The sequence below is a fragment of the Amphiura filiformis genome, chromosome 10 (assembly GCF_039555335.1).
Source record: "Amphiura filiformis chromosome 10, Afil_fr2py, whole genome shotgun sequence".
Taxonomy (NCBI): domain Eukaryota; kingdom Metazoa; phylum Echinodermata; class Ophiuroidea; order Amphilepidida; family Amphiuridae; genus Amphiura; species Amphiura filiformis.
Window position 1 is genome coordinate 13408605 of NC_092637.1, and position 21001 is coordinate 13429605.

Sequence of the window (21001 nt, forward strand, 5' to 3'; positions counted from 1 at the left end):
GAAAGGAATACAATTAGACGCTTAGCCCTGCACTAGCGGCCATTTTGGATATAAGCAAATTACCATTTTTTCCATTTTTTCTCCTTTTTGGATATGTTGTTCAGGAGTATGGTTTAGAGCCCGGGGTATAGGCCTATTGATGGGTCCTTTTTCAAAATTTTCCTTTTTTTTTTTTCGGAAAAAGGCCCAATTTTGCCTCAATCTAGCGAAAATTTGTGGGAAACTTTATAAAAAACTAAGACTTTTGGTATATCAATGGGTCCAAATTTGTTGAAAAACTGGTATATTGATGGGTCCACTTTCAAATTCTCAGCAGCACAACCTACCAAAACCAAACATGACTACCCCACTACTCGGGGGTTTAGAGTCACTAGTAAACAAAAACATTGGTTTTCCATTTTTCTCTGCTCAAACGTAAATCGACTCGTCTATCATTTGCCATTCACGTGAACAAAATAATCGTTCCCGTTATTGCTATTGGTATGTCTAGTTTTGTCTACCCTTTCAATAATGTCATACACAAATCAATTTTTTATTCAAAATTTTCACCATAATTTAAATATACCAGGCTGACCAATATTGACACCAAAATTCTTTTAAGTAAACTATGCGTGCCATGTCCATAAAATAAAATATGAGAAATCCGATATGTCACGAGATGAACAACAACATTGCTTTGAGTTTTATCAAATTCGTCGATAATTTATTCAAATTGAAGTTTTTGATAATCAATTGATAGCTTTATAATCGATATCAGACAATAACTGGTTTTATCCATAAAAGTCCCCCGTGAATAATTTGCCCTCGGTTTATAGGTCCGTATCCAAGCACTATTGAGTACGGACTATTGGAAAATTTTAAGTGACAAAGTTTTGCCGATGAAACATCCCGGATGTTTAATGATGTTATTAAGAGTTGCCAACGTTTAGAATTTGGGCATAATTGGGCTAGGCTATTTACAAACTAGAGAAATTTATATTAACAACGCAGATATACATTTACACTCAAAATCAAATGAAATAAATTAAAAAGAAACTTGAATTAAATAAGCGGATGAGTAATTTAATTTAAAAATAAATAAATAAATAAATAAATAAATAAATAAATAAATAAATAAATAAATAAATAAATAAATAAATAAATAAATAAATAAATAAATAAATAAATAAATAAATAAAAATAATTAGATATAAAATAAATAGAGGGAATAAATAAATAGATAAATAAATAAATAGAAATAATTAGATATAAAATAAATAGAGGAAATAAATAAATAGATAAATAAATAAATAAATAGAAATAATTAGATATAAAATAAATAGAGGAAGTAAATAAATAGATAAATAAATAAATAAATAAATAAATACATAAACAAATAAATAAATAAATAAATAAATAAATAAATAAATAAAATAATTAGATATAAAATAAATAGAGGGAATAAATAAATAAATAAATAAATAAATAAATAAATAAATAGATACATTACCAAATTAATTCTAGCTTGATAATGTCTTATCTATCTAAACTGTACATTTATTAATTTGTTAATTTCCTTCAGTAGAAAAAGTAGATAAAACATCATAACATGATATCACCCTATTGAACTGATTTGCCGCGCGTCTAGTGTAAACTGGTTTGCCGCACATCATAGGCTTCTAGTTTGGGCAACACCCCATTCCCAAAAGTGCTCTACTGGGGTGAACCGCTACACCGTTTTAGGCTAAAATGGCCGGAGAATAAGTCTGCCATTCCTTATTTTGAAATTAAGTACAATCGATTTACCAACATTTTGAGAAAACACTACGGAAATATGGTGATATATTTTCTCTTTGATAGGGATGCATTTTAAGGAACGGATGTTGGACGGTAAGTTGGTTTTTACTATTTTGTTACCATTTATTATGTTATGGTTTCTTGTTCTTATGGTATCAATAGTTGTCTTTTGTGTATTGATCAATGTTTGATCAACCTTGTCGAAGTTGTCATGTAAAAAGTTGTATAATCATCCCAGCAAACACAAAACCTATCATAGAAAACGTTTAAATAAAAGGGTATAAAACGTTTTAATAGCATTCAAAAACATTTTAAACACTTGCTGCAAAATATTCTACTAAAAGTGTTGACAACATATTTGTATAACACAATAATATTTTGACAGCATGTTTAAACTGTTGTCGTTTTAAGGGGGTACTACACCCCTGTGGTAAATTTGTGACTATTTTTGCATTTTTCTCAAAATATAATAACACACTGGTATTAAACAAAAGTTATGTATATTATTGGGGCAAGGAATCCAATTACTACACTGAAATGCCAGTGACTTAAGACAAGCGGTTCAGTATATATGATAGAAAATGAGGTACATTCTAGCGGTACCTCTTTTCTTATCATAAATAACGAACCGCTTGTCTTGGGTCACTGAAATTCCAGTGTAGTAATTGATTCCTTGCCCCTATAATATACATAACTTTTGTTACCACTGTGTTATTAGTTTTTGAAAAATGCAAAAATAGACACAAATTTATTGAGGGGTGTAGTACCCCCTTAACGTTTTGATTTATACCTCAGTACATTTTTTCAAATTTTTGCGTTTTCAGGAGTGTAAACATGGAATAAAATTACTTGGTTATTTGGAACCAAAAAAAAAACATGCAAAAATAAATATTGTCTACTGGTCTGGTGGAATTGTTAATGCAAATTACTCAACTGTTGAGTAACAAGGGAGCAGAGAAACAAAACGAGTGAATTGAACTCAATGTTGATTGTATAGGCCTACTCATTATTGAGAAAAATCATTGAGTTCCATTTGACTAATTTTGTTGTCTGCTCCCTTTTTATTCAACATTTAGTAATTTTTACCATTTTTAATTACACCTTTGGAATGTCTTAGTTATTACGTGCACATTTGTGAAAACTACTCCAATAAGCTCAATATATGAAAGCAATATGCCTCTAAAATTATTGTATTGTAAATGTCTAAGAAAGAATATATACCTGTACAGTGTACAAGGAACAAGCATTGTAAGTTCATCCATGATACGTTGAACGATTCCAGCAGTACATTGTAGGGAGTTTTTATTTTGCATGTTTTGGTTCTGAATAATTGAATATTTTTAACAACATGAGTTCTGTTTCTGGGTATTGCATTATACTTAAAAGCCACGCACGCGATGTGTTTTGCCACCACTCGATCGGCGAACTCTGATCTCCGGTTTTTAATATACCTAAAAACTTAAATTTTACTGTCGTAAGCACTTTCACATGGTATTTTAGTACACCATTGGGCATTACAATCATGCAAAAAGTAGAAATTCAACCAAATTTGAGGGCGTCGCTGTGGAGCAAATCACACATTATGGCTTTAACATAATACATGTAATATTTAATACACCAATTCGGAATTTATATTTATGATGAGGTAAATTTGGGGCCTCTTTCACCATGAACAAGCAAAATATGTTGACCAGACCAGAGAAGATGAGAAAGACCTAACATAAGATGATATCATTTTATTCATTTATTAATTTTTGTCATACGGTAACAGATGAATTTTGATTTAAAATTCAAAACAAAATGTGACATTACGAGTCTGATCCAATATCCGTCCTACGTCCGTCATAATTATGCTATCTTCTTATATCCTGTGTGTTTCCATAACAATGCGATAACAAACGATAGCACTAAATCATCATCTTTATCACAATTCAATTAAACAGAGGCGTGATATTTTATCAATTTATCAAAGCAACAAATAGCTTAAAATGATAACAACAAAACGTCATGGCGCAGCACATGTAACCGATTAGAAGTTTTCATTTTCTTTTATTGTAGCTATTACGCCTACATGTGTATGCTCTCTAAATTCCTAAGATTAAAAAGTTAATCTTTTAGATTGCGATTAGGGACAGACCGACCAATCAAGGCTTAGATTATTGTTTTTAATCTAATACAATACTAATCTGAATTAGAATACGATGTTTTTAAAATTGAAATTCAAATCCACAAGCTTGACTTTTTAAATTGTTTAAATTTTGGAATAAAATAGACACTGACTAATCCAAGACTAATCCAAATTAAGGTTAAAACTTCAATCATGCCTGCAAAAGGCATCGACACAGTGAATCGTGGCATTTTGTGTCTAAAATTGAACATGAGTACTACTCTACATCATGCATGGTTAAAGTCTTATAAAACTGTTGTTAATGGTAGAGCGGCTGCGCTCGATTGTTGAGATCTGACCTAATATCTATAAAATTATTTGAATTACTTGGTTGAAGTGTGCAGACGATCAATTAGCTTCAAACAATTAGTTCAGACCTCAACAATCGGGCGCAGTGTTGAGGGTCGACGACTAAGCGTGTGTCGTGTTCAATGAGACCCGTCGCTCTACCATATAAAAAATCTTCTCAACTAGAGGATGAAAATGTCAACGAATAAAAAATATAAGGTGTGCATTATTTTCTTCTTAAGTCATCAACACTTTTTATGTGTTTTTTATCGAAGAACTCTTCAATTTCACTAATTCCAGTGCTATGCCTATTTCCGATGTGTTTTTCAAACCTCCAACAATTGCACAAATTTGTACAATATAAAAAATACATTATATTTATATACATGTAAAAGTTTCACAACAGTTAGCACAAAACATACCTTTGACAAAACTGTCAAAAACAAATAGAGAAATATCATAGGGACAAGGATTGTACCTTGTGGTACCCCACCTAACAATTGTTAACCAATCAAAATATGCCACTATATACACTATAGATGGAGACACGCTAATGTTTATGTTGGTAAAGGCAAAATCATGGTCGATTTCATCGAATGCATTATTGAGGAAAAAGTACAGACATAAATTGAGTAATGAAGGTCAATTTCCCTATTTATTGTCATTCGATGTTTTAGTATAGTACAGGTTGTCAATCGATATTTTAGGACAGGTCCAGGTTTTAGGTACAGGACAAAGCCACATTATTACATGTAGTAACACTATTTCAGCATTGTTTATAATTATGCTATATTTTGCGCTTTCCAAACACTGACAAAAAAACCTTTCAATACTGAATATTAGTCAAATGCCAGCCCCAGGGATGCCAGAGCATTATGGTTATTACGGGTTACCTTGTGATTTCACACAATATACAAGCCGTAAGAGTCTTAGCCAGAAATCAGAAACCACCCGTCCAATCTATACCAAAATTTGACCCTCAAATATAAAACAACTTGTCTATACCCATGGAAGGGTCACTGGGTTCAAATGTCACTTTGAATTAGTCCCAAGTTCATATACCCTAAATAAAAATCATCTGTTTTAGAACTACCACATCTGTAAAATCCAATAAATCTACCCGTCTAAAATTAGATTAGCCCGTCTTAAAGACGGGTAGACGTATGGCTGGCTAACACCTTCAAATTTATCAAATGGAAGTATACAAAAGAAAAGGGAGAAAATAAAGTGAAATGCTTATTTTTTGTTCTTGTTATTCTTATTTTCCAGGGTTGTACGTTGTCGGTGGAGGGGTCGTCAACAGACGCCGTCGAAGCCCTGAGCGCCGAAGTAAAGCTTCCCGTAGCCAGACTGCCTATAGCGTACCCCATACGTGTACTTACAAAAATGGCCGACCTCGTATCGGACTAACAACCACCCTTTCTGGAAAACAATCAGCAAGCTCCATCCCATCTTCTTCGATCCCTGTGTCGTTGCTACCTGATATTGGCGAGCCACCAATTGGAAATAACTCATGGGCGTTTTCTGTGAAAGGCGTACCAAAAGCGCTTCATTGCAATAATAAAGATGGCGCCGAAATTTCGTCTGCTGGGCCATACAACAATTTACCTCTTTCTGCTCCACCAGCGCCCTCAAGACGCAAAGGCGGAAGTGAAGGCGTAAAACAAGACGCAAACTTTCTTCCACAACAACTTCGCAGTAATCAGAACTTGAATGGACAATCGTACCTGAATGTATCACCTAGAGCAAAGTCAGCACCGAATATGAATGAAATAAATGATCTCAGTATAACTACATTTAGTCTCACTACGCGAAGTATTAACGCTTGTACTTATGACCAGCAAAACACACAACGCTACACACTACCTTCACCATCGCAAATGTTTGATGACTGTAAAGACGAGACTAACCCACACGTGGACATGCATCCTGATGCCGATAAACTACCACAAACACCCAGAAACAAATCGGGACAGAAATTAAACAAATCTAACACCCATTTAGTGAGTAGTTTTGAAGGAAAACTTGCCAGAATACGCAATATTTTAGACAAATCACCAGAATATGACGGACCGATAAGATATTCACCGACCGAACTTCAGCCAAGCCAGCAACAATCAAGGTCGAAAAACGGATTTGACAAACTTTTAATCATGCGTCAAATCCCGAGGCCCGCTGTGGAGCGACAAGGTCATCAACGTCAGTCCCCAAGATCCGGAGATTCACCTGAACAAAACCCAAACAATAAACACCCAAATGACATGGCTTCGGGCAATAGCAATCATGGCACCCAAAGAGAAAGAAGCATGATTTTGGAGCTTAATTCGCTATCTAGGAAGCACGCCGCTAAGAGTGTTCGCAGTTTAGAAAGCAAAGATCCCGGATGTGCTCCAGCAACATCGCAAACACGCCCAGTTACGACGTCAGCCGGTGTACCTAAAGAAGAAGTAGTCAAAAATACAATGGTGAACGACTGGTTGGGAGATAATTCGGCAACATCGGGAGGAATCAGTGACAAAGTTGACGGCAAAAGGAAGATTGTTCTTAGCGTACCTAATACCAGTGGTGTATCGTGACACAGGAATACCTGTGTCACGCGTTTTATGTTAGGAAAGACAGATACATTTGTTAGCCGCGGCAAATAGGACCGAAATTACGGTATTTTGACTCGCGATACATGCCGCTAGATGTATTTTTGTAATATGAAGCGATCTATCATGATAAAGACTGATGATAATGTTGTGTGCTGTTGTACCAAAATTAAGGGATTAGTAACTTTTTTTCAGAAAGGAAACGTTAACATCATTTAGTGCATACCCATATTGCTCTTTTCATGATATATTCGCTGTTGTCGCAGATGTTTGGATGAATTGTTTGTTATCAAAACATTGGTATTGGCTGCAGCTCTTTTCATCGTATTCCATTAGGCTATTGCAGTTGAAATCCGTACACCCTATGGAAGACATGACCATAATCTCCCATACAGAGAGTGTGACTTTCAAATGGATTCACCCATTCAGGTAAACCCATTTGAAATTCACACTCCCTGTGTGTAAAATTAAGGTCATGTCTTCCATAGGGGAGTATGAATTTGAACTGGAATAGCTACTGGATGTACATGTATATGAGAGCTCGAGTGAATAGTATTATTCCTGTTAAAAGAAGGTTTTGCAAGCACGGATTTTGAATAGATTGATGCGGTCTGCCATACAAAAAAATGTAACTGCTGCATTATTTTGCCATGTGTGAAACAACAGAGGGCGTCCTTAATGTATTGTTTATAAGCTTGACTATTTTTGTACTTATGTATATTTTTGTGTTTGTAAATACAGGCCCTGGTGGTCAATGGTCATGGAAATTCCCAGCAAACACAATAATGTTCTTTCAAAAAGTGTTTATTCAAAACGTTTTAATAGCATGTAGCATTTCAATGTCGGGTTATATATATAAAGGTCATGAAAATGTTTTTAAAACGTTATTGTAAAATATTTTGGGTAAACATTTTTGCAATATATTTTATCAACACTTAAATGACAATCAGTTTAGAATGTTTTGCATCAATTTTTCGAAAATGTTTTTTTGAATGTTATTAAAACGTTTTTATACCTTTATATAACCCGACAATAATGTATTTAAACGTTTTCTGTAAAATGTTTTGTGTTTGCTGGGTAAGGGACCGATCGTTATTTACGGCAGGGGGGGGGGGGGGAATGGGTGTTTTGGCAAAAATATCGACAACAAATTTCGTGTTCCCCCCCTCGTGTCCGCTCAAAATTTTCGCGTTCCCCTTGTTTTCCCAATTTTCTCCATTTAAAATTTAACAATCCCCCTCCTGGTTCAACTAAAATTTCAGGTTCCCCCCTCAAGACCACAAAAAATTTCGTGTTCCCCCTAAATTTACCCATTCCCCCCCTGCCATAAATAACGATCGCTCCCTAATGGACCAATATAATATAGTGTTATTTTATTAAACCACATTACGCACTTTAAATAAATGTATATCGAGTTTTCTTTGGTCTTTTTTCTTGTCACCATAGGCGTAGATCCTGGGGATTATGGGGGGTAAATCTATATTTTGCCAGGGGTGGACCATACAATCACCCCCCCACCCCCATGTTGACGCATGTATGTGGCTTTCTGACCAAATTAACTTCATATTTGGCCATTTTAGCCCCCAAACCCAATTTTTGCGCATTTGTACCATAAACTTACTGTTGCCAAAAGGTGGCGGGTTCACTATCTTTCAAGAAATTTTTTCCAACCCCCCCCCCCCAATGTCAAAAATAAATCTACGCCACTGCTTCTCACATACGGTATTGGTCGGTATTCGGGTTCTGTTTTTAAAAGCACATATTAATGTACGATCTTTTAAACTGAGTTTGATCTTTTTTTTTCCTTCAAACTTGATTTTATGGCATTTGTAATGTTTACACCAACTCACACCTAATTGGATTCAGCCAAATTCATTGTATTTTAATTTTCATAACAACAGGGCAAGTTTGAATTAAAGTCATATATATAATGACTTTAAATCCTGCATAGAACACCACAGTTATAGGCGGCTAAGATATAGGACTGACATTTAAAGTGAGTTTTCTTTCATTGTAACTCAATAAGCTTCAATAGATTGGCTTCTATAGTGGCACTTCCCTGGAATAGCCAAATTAAATTTTGACGAATAAGGCTTTAATATTGGTTGAAAAGGGAATTTCTATTCGCTGTCTAAGTGACGTAATAATCGGATTAACTACCATAGCAATAGGGTAAAACAATTTTTGAATGTATCGCGCTGCACTACAAGCAGGTTGTACTCATCACCTGTGTATGTCTGCAATCATAGATTGAATACAATACCGCTCCTTTCAAATATACTAATCTTACAGAGTGAATCTTACAGGTGCGAGTGATCAGCTTGATATGGTTCAATGCATAGGTACCGTGTGAACGTACTAGTGAAGTGCGATATATTCAAAAATTGTTTTACCCTTTACCCTATTGCTATGGCAGTTAATCCGTTTATTACATCACTTCGACGGCGAATTCTATACATTATTTGGGGGTTCAATTGTGTGTTTGTTTTAAGTAGTGTCCAACAGAAATGCATTTCCAATATTATAACTAAAAAATTCAAATTTGTGAGATATAATTATGTTACTTCGGTCTCTAGTATGTATAAATGAATTATTATTATACAAATGCAAAAAATACGACTTGCTGGTTTGTGATTTGTTTAGGTTTTCTGATTTAGCGAATCGCCGATATTATGGCAGAATTTTTTTAAGGGGGTACTACACCCCTGTGGTAAATTTTTGCATTTTTCTAAAAAAATAATAACACACTGGTAACAAAAGTTATGTATATTATTGGGGCAAGGAATGCAATTACTACACTGAAATTTCAGTGACTCAAGACAAGCGGTTCAGTAAATATGATAGGAAATGAGGTACATCCTAGCGGTACCTTATTTCTTATCATAAATAACGAACCGCTTGTCTTGGGTCACTGAAATTCCAATGTAGTAACTGGATTCCTTGCCCTATAATATACATAACTTTTGTTACCAGTGTGTTATTAGTTTTGAGAAAAATGCAAAATAGACACAAATTTATCGAGGGGTGTAGTACCCCTTAACGTACCAACTGTGCCTTTTGTGAAGCCTTGTGATTTGAACAGGGACAAGCTGTTGTCCCTGGGCTGTTGTCTCGTTATTTTAGTCATCAAAAACTAAAGTCAAGGAGAATAATTGACTTTATGCACACAACGACAATAGATGTTAACTGTTTTTGTTAGTAGATTTACAATGTAGGCCTATAGAATAAACATGACAATAGTGATGAAATATTTCGTTTTTCTTCAAATATGAACATGACTTGCTACATATAGTTTGAAGTGTATTTAGTTATTGAGCATTTTCACAAGCAGATTTCAAGATTTTTCGATTGTCTAGGATTGCATATCGCCTCGAAACGCCACATAATAATGATTAACAACCTGCACTGGACTATAATATAAGCATAATTGTTTGAATCCTGATTCTTCGGACATGAATGGTACCATACTGTATTTTGTAACAAGATTCAAAATAGGGAGAAATATTTGGAAATATGATTTCGAAAAAGGTGAGTTTTATGTTAAAATTACGTCAAACGACGTGTTCTCAACGAATAAGGCGCACCATGTTCATTACAATGTGATTCTGAATACTAGTATGTGACTGGACACCACGAATCAGCCGTAAAGTCGACCCGGTCAATTTTGTTTTATTTCGTGTTTAGAAAATATATATCATAAGCTTTAAAATGGAATATCATTTGACTTCAAACGATATCCAGAAGCGGGGTTATGGTTTGTTGAACTCTGTTCCTTCAACAAAATTGTACCTTTTTTTGGTTCTACATGTGTCTCTTTTTACACATTTCTGGTAATAAATATCAAACAGTCATAATTGGCGGTCATGTCAAATCATCACCAAGTAAACGAGGTTCAGGAATGTCCTCTCATTGTTAATTGTTGGTTATACATACCTAGACAAAATACAATGCTTTGTTATCCACCACTTGAACAGGATTTAGCCAAAGCAAACAAAGACAAGAACAATTTAAGGATTCTATAGAAATAGGTAAAAGCTTATTATCCTCTTCAGCAATAAGATTATTAATTGGTTTAAACAGTGTTTGATGAGATAATTGTCGCACCCAATTGATGTACCAATGAATACGACCTTCACGCACATTTTACACTGTAACTCAGAATACAATTTGCCGACTTTACGGCTCATTCGTAGTGTCCAGTCACATATAAGTAATTTAAAACGAATTTTTGGTGGGAGGAGAGGGCAAACAATTTTAGCACGTCTTTTAATTGGCTCATAGCGTCAGCCTCATATCCTAATGTTTTGCAGTTTTGAGAAAAAGGCAGAATACTGAAAACTGATTATAGGCAATTTGGTTATGAGGGTGACGTGTGGTGTTGTGTTGGTGGTGTAGAAATTTAGCTACAAGGTGACAATTGTTATGATTGTGTTAAACAAAAAAAACCTCAAAAATGACTTTGACAATGTGGTTAATGGTGACGATAGCCCAACGTGATACCAGTTCATTAAATTGTTTTGTTTTTAAGGGAATGTCATTTCGTCCGCTGGTGGTAGTTTTCATGGTCTTGCTAGGATGCAGCATACTAGTCATTTATTTGAGTCAAAATAACGAACCATGGATTGGAGGCCGAGGTAAGTCTACACTGTAAAAAATATTTTACTTCACACTGAGTAAAAATTTCACATCTCAACAGTTGAGTAAAACATTACTCAACATTGAGCTCATTATAGGTCACAACTCAACTGTAGAGTAAAAGTACTCAATGTTGAGTAATTTTTTACTCAACTGTTGAGCTGTGACCTTTTTACTCAGTGTTGAGTAAAATATTTTTTAAAGTGTATATAATATAATCATTAGAAAATTCTTGAAATACAAATGGGGTATCAATAACCATTACAACTTGATATGTGACATGAACTGGTCCATGGGTGCCAAAAGGCGGCAAATTTGAAATTGAGATAAAGGCAAAGATATGTAGTAAAAACAATAAATACATACATGCATGGTGTTTTCAGTGTATGATAGCCTAATATTTGTATAAGGTATTGCCTAATAATTATATATAGTAACTCAATTTTCAAAAATGTCTCCTTCGGCCTTCATAGACGAGATCGTGTCGCACATGCCTCATGACAATGCTTGATGAGTGAATATGAGTAAAGAAACAACAGGTAAATTAATGCAGGCACCCTCATAATTATAAAATTATTTGGACTTTAAAGAGGAAGCCTCGCCAGACCAGTTCTTCTATAACCAAACCTGCCTGGTTATCAAATTAATCAGTGACAAGGTTATCTCTGAATTCGACAGGTCCTAATTGATACAATAACATTAAAACGTCAATCAGCACCTGTCAAATTCACAGATAAGCTTGTCAGTGATTAATTTGATAACCAGGCAGGTTTGGTTCGCCCCAGAAGAACTGCGCTGGTGTGGCTTCCTCTTTAAGCAAATCTATTACCGATACATGCGATAATAAATGTGTGTAGCGCACTATAAATCGCTGCGCTTTTCTTTTTAAAAAAATGCGGGAAATTTTTATATGCATGCAAATCTCTCTTCTCGTATATGGTCAAGGTCGATATTATGTTAATCGTTATCATGGTTATCATTATTATTAATATTTCAAGAATTACCAGTGAGGAGAATCTTTGCGTCACAATCTGAGCAAGGTGATTTGACACAACCCTCTACGTCTACCAGGGCTTCACATAGAACCACAGTGACGGTCAGTCTATAAAAGTTAAGCTGAATTTATACTCCATCGCTAAGCGACGAGCGATTAGCATTTAACTAATAAGGAAGCGCGCTATTCCCAACACAACAAACAGCACTCTACCTCATTGGCTACAACCCAATCGCTATCGCTCAGTGATGTATATATCAGCTTCAGAGATAAATAAACTAGCTTGCGTCTGAGAATCTTGTCAATCAAACTCCCCACGGCTCGTGATTGGTCTGTAGCGCGTAAAAACGGAAGGTACCAGTTCCGACTTTACTATAGCAGCGCTCGAGTGTTCAGCGTGGTGACATGCTCACAGCATCAATTTTGCCATAGCATTTTTCGCTGAAGCAAATTATGTGCCGTTGCGACAAAATGTCAAGAAGAACAAATTTACACAATTTTTTAATGCATGCCACCGGCAACGTACTCGCGCGCATATATCGTTGGCCATGCCTATATACTTTGACATTTTGTGGGCGTTTTTCCATTGCGACAAAAGTCGTGGGCGTTGCGTTTTCAGTTCTGCAACCACTTTCGATGGCTTTCAGTTCTGCAACCACTTTCGGCGGCTTAATTTCCGTTGTCTGCTTTAATAGAAGTTGCGTGTCCCTTGTCTTTTGGCACGTGACTGTTGCATGATATTCTTGACTTCTATTGTCTGCTTTAATAGAAGTTGTGCGTCCCTTGTCTTTTGGCACGTGACTGTTGCATGATATTCTTTACTTCTATTGTCTGCTTTAATAGAAGTTGTGTGTCCCTTGTCTTTTGGCACGTGACTGTTGCATGATATTCTTGACTTCTATTGTCTGCTTTAATAGAAGTTGTGTGTCCATTGTCTTTTGGCATGTGACTGTTGCATGATATTCTTGACTTCCATTGTCTGCTTTAATCGTTGTGTGTCCCTTGTCTTTTGGCACGTGACTGTTGCATGATATTCTTGACTTTTTTTGTCTGCTTTAATAGAAGTTATGCGTCCCTTGTCTTTTGGTACGTGACCGTTGCATGATATTCTTGACTTCCATTGCCTGTTTTCATAGAAGTTGTGTGTCCCTTGTCTTTTGGTGTGTGACTGTTGCATGATATTATTGACTTACATTGTCTGCTTTAATAGAAGTTGTGTGTCCCTTGTCTTTTGGCACGTGACTGTTGCATGATATTATTGACTTCTATTGCCTGCTTTGATATAAGTTGTGTATCCCTTGTCTTTCGGCACGTGACTGTTGCATGATACTTGACTTCAATTGTCTTCTTTAATAGAAGTTATGTGTCCCTTGTCTTTTGGCACGTGACCGTTGCGTGATATTCTTGACTTCCATTGCCTGTTTTCATAGCAGTTGTGTGTCCCTTGTCTTTTGGCACGTGACTGTTGCATGATATTCTTGACTTCCATTGCCTGTTTTCATAAAAGTTGTATCCCTTGTTTTTGGCACGTGACAGTTGCATGATATTCTTGACTTCTATTGTCTGCTTTAATAGAAGTTGTGTGTCCCTTGTCTTTGACACGTGACTGTTGCATTATATCTGCTTTAATAGCAGTTTGGTATCCCTAATTGTCTTTGGCACGTGACTGCTGCAATTTCTCGGCTTCCCTTGTCTAATTTTAAGCATACAAAAGAGCAGTTTGGTGTCCCTTGTTTTTTGGCAGGTGACTGCTGCATGATATTCTTTGGTTCCATTGTCTGCTTTCATAGAACTTTGGTGTCTCTTGTCTTTGGCACGCATGCTATTGCATGATATTCTTGCCTTGCAATGTCTATTTCAATGAGTGCCGCTGATAGTTTCCCTGTTGTTTCATTGTTCTTCCAGTCACTGCAATCTCTTGACGTCCACATGGCTAAGGAGCAACAAAGGCGACGACAACGGATAACGGTTGCTTGTAATAAATATAACATCAGCAGCGACTGGGTACCAGAGAAAATAAATGATTACACACAACGTGTTCTTGTAAACGACAAGTATAAAATATTATTGCATTACATCCCCAAAGTATCTTGTAGTACTTGGAAAGATATTTTCATAAAACTATGGACAAAGACGCATGACCGTGAGACTGAAAAGATTTTTAATGGTGGAGTTAATGTGGCGTTGAGATTAACTCCGATTTCCGGCAAAGACAAAATTCATAAAATGAAATCGTACAAGAAAGTATTATTTGTGAGAGAACCGTTTAACAGAGCGTTATCAGCATTTTTGAGCAAGTTTCATCCGCCGGATAACCCACATGTTCAGGGATTGTGGGAGGCAGTTTTTGGTAATCAGATAGCTTCAATGTACCGACCTGGACACAAACCAAGAATGATTCCCGAAATTGATCCTTCAGATCCAGAAAACGGCACCGTGTATAACTTCTTAGATATCAAATTTAGTGAATTTCTTCAATACCTTACGGATATAGATGAACAAAATGGCGGAAATACCCCTATAAATTTATCAAACGATCATTGGTTGCAGATAAATCGAATCTCCAACGCATGCGTGATGAAATACGATTTTATTGGTTATTATGAAAATCTCGCGATAGAAGGCCCGTATGTATTACGCTGGCTCGGAGTGGATCATTTGGTACAGTTCCCGGATGTACACGTTTCTCGTGCGCACCAATCACTTTTGAATGAGTATCGTAAAATACCGCTAGAACTGCTTCAACGTATATGGAAATTTTACCAAGTGGATTATGAAATGTTTGGATATTCCATAAATGACACTTTAGGTACTCTTATGAGAGGCCTCTTTGAAAGGTGATGTTTTCCGGGGATGTTGTACATTTTTCATTGTCTGCTTTAATAGAAATTGTGTGTCCCTTGTCTTTTGGCACGTGACTGTTGCATGATATTCTTGACTTCTATTGTCTGCTTTAATAGAAGTTGTGTGTCCCTTGTCTTTTGACACGTGACTGTTGCATGATATTCGTGACTTCCATTGTCTGCTTTAATAGAAGTCGTGTGTCCCTTGTCTTTTGGCACGTGACTCTTGCATGATATTCTTGACTTCCAATGTCTGCTTTAATAGAAGTTGTGTGTCCCTTGTCTTTTGACACGTGACTGTTGCATGATATTCTTGACTTCTATTGTCTGCTTTAATAGAAGTTGTGTGTCCCTTGTCTTTTGGCACGTGACTGTTGCGTGATATTCTTGACTTCCATTGTCTGCTTTGATAGAAGTTGTGCGTCCCTTGTCTTTGGGCACATGACTGTTGCATGATATTCGTGACTTCCAATGCCTGTTTTCATAGAAGTTGTGTGTCCCTTCTCTTTTGGCGCGTGACTGTTGCATGATATTCGTGACTTCCATTGTCTGTTTTCATAGAAGTTGTGTGTCCCTTGTCTTTTGGCACGTGACTGTTGCATGATATTCTTGACTTCTATTGTCTGCTTTAATAGAAGTTGTGTGTCCCTTGTCTTTTGGCACGTGACTATTGCATGATATTCTTGACTTCCATTACCTGTTTTCCTAGAAGTTGTGTGTCCCTTGTCTTTTGACACGTGACTGTTGCATGATATTTGCTTTAATAGCAGTTTGTTGTCCCTAATTGTCTTTGACACGTGACTGCTGCAATTTCTCGGCCTCCATTGTACGGTCTGATTTTAAACAGACAAAAGAGCAGTTTGGTGTCCCGTTGTTTTTTGGCAGGTGACTGCTGCATGATATTCTTTGGTTCCATTGTCTGCTTTCATAGAACTTGGGCGTCTCTTGTCTTTGGCACGCAGGCTATTGCATGATATTCTTGCCTTCACAATGTCTATTTCAATGAGTGCCGTTGATGGTTTCCATGTTGTTTCATTGTTCTTCCAGTCACCTCAATCTCTTGACGTCCACATGGCTGAGGAGCAACAAAGGCGACGACAGCGGATAACGGCTGCTTGTAATAAATATAACATCAGCAGCGACTGGGTACCAGAGAAAATAAATGATTACTCACAACGTGCTCTTGTAAACGACAAGTATAAAATTTTACTGCATTACATCCCCAAAGTATCTTGCAGTACTTGGAAAGATATTTTCAAAGATCTTTTTATAAAGACGCGTGACAATGAGACTGAAAAGCTGTTTCACGGTGGGATTCGTGTGGCGTTGAGATTTACTCCGATTTCAGGCAAAGAAAAAATTCGCAAACTGAAAACGTACAAGAAAGTGTTATTTGTGAGAGAACCGTTTCACAGAGCGTTATCCGCATTTTTGAGCAAGTTTCATCCGCTAAATAGTTCACATGTTCAGGGATTATGGGAGACAGCTTATGGTAATCAGATAGCTTCAATGTACCGACCTGGACACAAACCAAGAATGATTCCCGAAGTTGATCCTTCAGATCCAGAAAACGGCACCGTGTATAACTTCTTAGATATCAAATTTAGTGAATTCCTTCAATACCTTACGGATATAGATGAGCAAAATGGCGGCGAGACCCCTATAAATCTAACAAACGATCATTGGTTGCAGATGAATCGAATATCCAACGCATGCGTGATGAAATACGATTTTATTGGTTATTATGAAAATCTCGCGATAGAAGGCCCGTATGTATTACGCTGGCTCGGTGTGGATCATTTGGTACAGTTCCCGGATGTACACGTTTCTCGTGCGCACCAATCACTTTTGAATGAGTATCGTAAAATACCGTTGGAACTGCTTCAACGTTTATGGAAATTTTACCAAGTGGATTATGAAATGTTTGGATATTCCATAAATGACACTTTAGGTACTCTTATGAGAGGCCTCTTTCAAAGATGATGTTGTACACCTTTCATACAGTGAAGAAAGGGAACTTTTTTTTTCATTCACGTACCGATCCTAATGTAAGTTTTCCTTACTCTGGACCTCCTCCGTGAACGAAGCATAATTAATTCAAAATGGTATAGCGCCACCTACTGCACAATTTATCAAGGCCGCAATCTCAGATGATGGGGGCGGTATACGTCTCCCCTTAAGAAGTGGATCAGACGATGGTGGACTACATTATTCACTGTGGCAACAGCCAATATCGTAAACAAAACAGACAATATGACGGCAACACTGCCTGGACATTGGACGCCCCGTGCTGAGTTGTGTTTTTAGCTCTATTGGCCCCGTTACAGAAAAAAAATGCACAAAATATATTTCTCAGTGAATGTATAAATTTTCACATAAAAATAAATATTTTTGGATTCAAAATAAATGTGAAGAAAAAAAAAATCATAGCCGGGAGTGAGCGGGACTCGATCTCGGGACCCTATGCACCGCAGGCGAGACCCGTTACCATTAGACCAAGCGAACCGTGATACAAATTGGGGGAAATTTTAGGTATATATCATAAACATACCGTGCGTTATTCATACAAAACATTCAAAAAACAGTACTTACAATGAGGTTCACTGGCGAACCTCAACGGATTTAGACTGATAAAATAGTGCTTAATAACATACGTACATTTTTGGAATAATTTGAGACATTTTTGTGTTTACGTGTAAAACCAATGACAACGTCAAAATTCAGCCAATCTTGGCCGGCCCCCCAGCCTGAAGTGGATTGTGCTTTTGTGCAAGTATATGCATTGGCTTAGGAACCGGGGGCTTGCGGGGCTCAGTCCCCTCAATAATTTTGATGTGGGGCTAAGCCCCCCCCAATAATTCCAGATGATGTAGGCCTATGATCTGATATCGGGAAAACGGGTGTTTTTGATCTATTTTTCGCAAAATATCCTGCGTTCTAAGCATGATGATACAGAGAGAATGAAAATGTAAATTGCATTCCGGTGCCCATTTTGATGACACATTAAGCTTTGACCAATTTTTATGTGACAAAATGGAGATGTCCCGGGGGGAAATGTCACTATCGCGGGCAATAATGATTGCCGTCGACAAGAAATCGCGTCAGTGTTAAAAGTGTGCTTTTTAACACTATCTTGTGTTTTAAAAAAAACATAAACATCTTCATATTTTTACGTGTTTTAGTGTTATTTTAGTGTTTATAAATTAACACCCTTATTATACCTTCAGTATACAAACAAGTGTTTATGAAGTGTTTATTAAGTGTTGCTCTGCTGTTTTTGGCGAAATTTCAAATATTTTGGCTGGATTGATGCCAAATTTGGGTATTTTCGGGGAAAAATTGATGTACCAAAAGGCCAAAAATGCTACCCATGTTTGCTACCCATGTCATTTTTGATATAACAGATAGAATGTAATAGCCAGTAGCAATAAAGACAATTTTATGTGTTAAACTACATAGGGGCCTAGGCCTATAAATATTTAAGAAAGTCCTCATAAATTACAGGGCCGTTTATATGTCCCTACATAAAAGCCCCTCTGACCCCAACCCCTCAGTGAAATATAGTTTTTCTGAAATAATTCACCAAAACCGCAATTTCGCGCAGGTATTTTACACCGAGACACTAAGGTGGTTTTGCCGAAATTTCAGACAAAAAAGCATAGATATGACACGTAACGGTACATAAACCGTAGAGAATTTGATTGATAACATGCATATTTTATTTCAGAACAGAGAAATTAATTATCAAGAACTTGATTTAAGAACTTATAATAACACTGCTGTCCACAAATAATTATAAGATTATTCAAGATGTGAAAATTCAAGTTCAACTTTGTTTCACTGCAAAGAGCAAACGGAGCCCACCAATCGCACTCGGTTGCTATAGCATCCCAGCGAACACACAGTGTTTTAAAAACGTTTTAAACAGGTTATATGGGAACTTTTGGTGTTGATAAAAACGTTTTAATAACATTAAATGTCGGGTTATATAAAGGCCATGAAAATGTATTAACACGTTCTGTATGAAAACACACAAAAACAACATTTTTAAAATGTTGTCAAAATGTTTTTGTAAAATATTTTTGTTAACATTTTTGGCAAATATTTTGTCAACACTTATGTTAGGATATTTGCAGTGAATTATCAAAAATATGTTGGAATGTTATGAAAACGTTTTATACCCTTTTATATAACCCGACATTTAAACGTTTTCTAGCAACCTTTTCTAACCATTTGCGAACAATGTCGAAAATGTTTTGTGTTTGCTGGGATTGGGCTTTTCCAAAAAATTGCATCTTGTCCGGCATCTTGTCCACAAAGCATTTACTATTATATTATACTTCTACTGAAATACCGCAAAAACTCGATAGTTAGCATATGTGCTGACGATCAAGCGCTTTTAAAACATGCAAACATGAAATGCCCCCATTCCACAAAAGTGTAAAGGGTTTTGAGCAAATCATTGATACACATAGTTATTATACGAACAAGTAAACCTGCAAATTTGCAGGGTCAGATCCAGGAATTTTTGATAAAGGGGACGCCTTTTGGTCGACGACGAAAAAATGTGTTAAAGGGGGTTACCCCCTCGAAAACTCAACGGTTTTGGTCCATTGTTTGCTGTTCATGGCCGAATTGGTTCCGTTTTTAATTTCTTACAATTTTTGTATTTTTAAGTTACCGGCGCCCTTTGCTAGTCAAAAAATAGAGGGGGCGCGCGCCGGCTGCGCCCCCCCCCCCCTAAATCCGCCCCTGAATTTGTGTCTTGACCCCATTAGCTCAGTTGGTAAAGCGCCGGACTTTGGTACAATTTCATGTTTTCAAAAGCGCTCGATAGTAAGCACATGTGCTAACTATCGAGTTTTTACGGTGAAATGTATCAAGTGGTATACGGAGTGATATTAATCAAAGTTTCTACTATAATTTCAAAATTTGAACTTCTTAATCTCAAAATGCAATAATAAATGAATAAATAATTAAAGCAATTTCCCCGATATGTCAGCGTGTCCCAAAACTGGTCAGCAAAACCGGAAGTTACAATGCCGACGGGGCATATTTTTTAAAATCTAGGTCGGTCGGGGCCCGCCCGGACAGGTGGTTTCGTCGCCATTGGCAATTGATAGTTGTATGGACGTGATTTTAGTCCTAAAACCAACTGAAATGCACTTTATTACCATAAAAGTCTCAACTGCTGAAATTAATGTTTATGACAAAGTTACTCTATAATGATGTACTATCATAATAATATTATAACAAAATGATTTAATTATGAACACAATGAATGAATAAATAAATACATTAAAGTGCAGCAATCAATTTCACCAAAATGATTCATGCACTGTTTATTTATTCAAAATGCTAATTTCGGCCAACATTTGCAAAGAAGCTCAAAGACACAATACAGTTAAAGAAATGGTGAAATTTCTGACAATAAAACATGAGAAAATGTGGCGAAATATGTGAAGCGATTTTATGAGACACTGAACGTTATGCAAAACTTTATTAGGGATGAAATCAAAACTCAAACGGCGGTCGACCGGTTTCGGCCGGTTCCGCCCGGTTGTAGCCGGTTTCTATTGTTCTAAACAATGGAACGTGGTTCAACCGCCGGTCAACCGCCGGTCGAGTTTTGATTTCATCCCTTACTTAAGACAGCCATTCATATTCATTCGGTCTTTAACTTTCCACATTGGGCTATACCAATTGA

The 21001-nt window shown here is 36.5% G+C and overlaps 3 protein-coding genes across 3 annotated transcripts; all 3 read left to right on the top strand.

Annotated features, from left to right (window-relative positions):
• The first annotated feature begins 1685 nt into the window (after window positions 1–1685).
• On the top strand, window positions 1686–7870 carry LOC140162521 (uncharacterized). The gene is made up of 2 exons (XM_072185768.1): window positions 1686–1869; window positions 5501–7870. Exons 1-2 carry the CDS (start codon window positions 1842–1844, stop codon window positions 6805–6807), a joined length of 1335 nt encoding a protein of 444 aa, XP_072041869.1. The 5' UTR covers window positions 1686–1841; the 3' UTR covers window positions 6808–7870.
• Window positions 7871–14299: 6429 nt separating this feature from the next.
• LOC140161681 (carbohydrate sulfotransferase 8-like) lies at window positions 14300–15292 on the top strand. Its single transcript, XM_072184982.1, has one exon. It carries the CDS (start codon window positions 14300–14302, stop codon window positions 15290–15292), a length of 993 nt encoding a protein of 330 aa, XP_072041083.1.
• A 992-nt stretch (window positions 15293–16284) lies between these two features.
• On the top strand, window positions 16285–17303 carry LOC140161682 (carbohydrate sulfotransferase 14-like). The gene has a single exon (XM_072184983.1). The coding sequence runs from the start codon at window positions 16285–16287 to the stop codon at window positions 17275–17277; it is 993 nt and encodes a 330-aa protein (XP_072041084.1). The 3' UTR covers window positions 17278–17303.
• Window positions 17304–21001: the final 3698 nt, after the last annotated feature.

Coding starts and splice junctions, on each gene's coding strand:
- LOC140162521 (XM_072185768.1), top strand. CDS start 1,842: ATGCATTTTAAGGAACGGATGTTGGACG. Junction 1,870..5,500: donor TAAGGAACGGATGTTGGACG/GTAAGTTGGTTT, acceptor CTTATTTTCCAG/GGTTGTACGTTGTCGGTGGA.
- LOC140161681 (XM_072184982.1), top strand. CDS start 14,300: ATGTCTATTTCAATGAGTGCCGCTGATAGTTTCCCTGTTGTTTCATTG.
- LOC140161682 (XM_072184983.1), top strand. CDS start 16,285: ATGTCTATTTCAATGAGTGCCGTTGATGGTTTCCATGTTGTTTCATTG.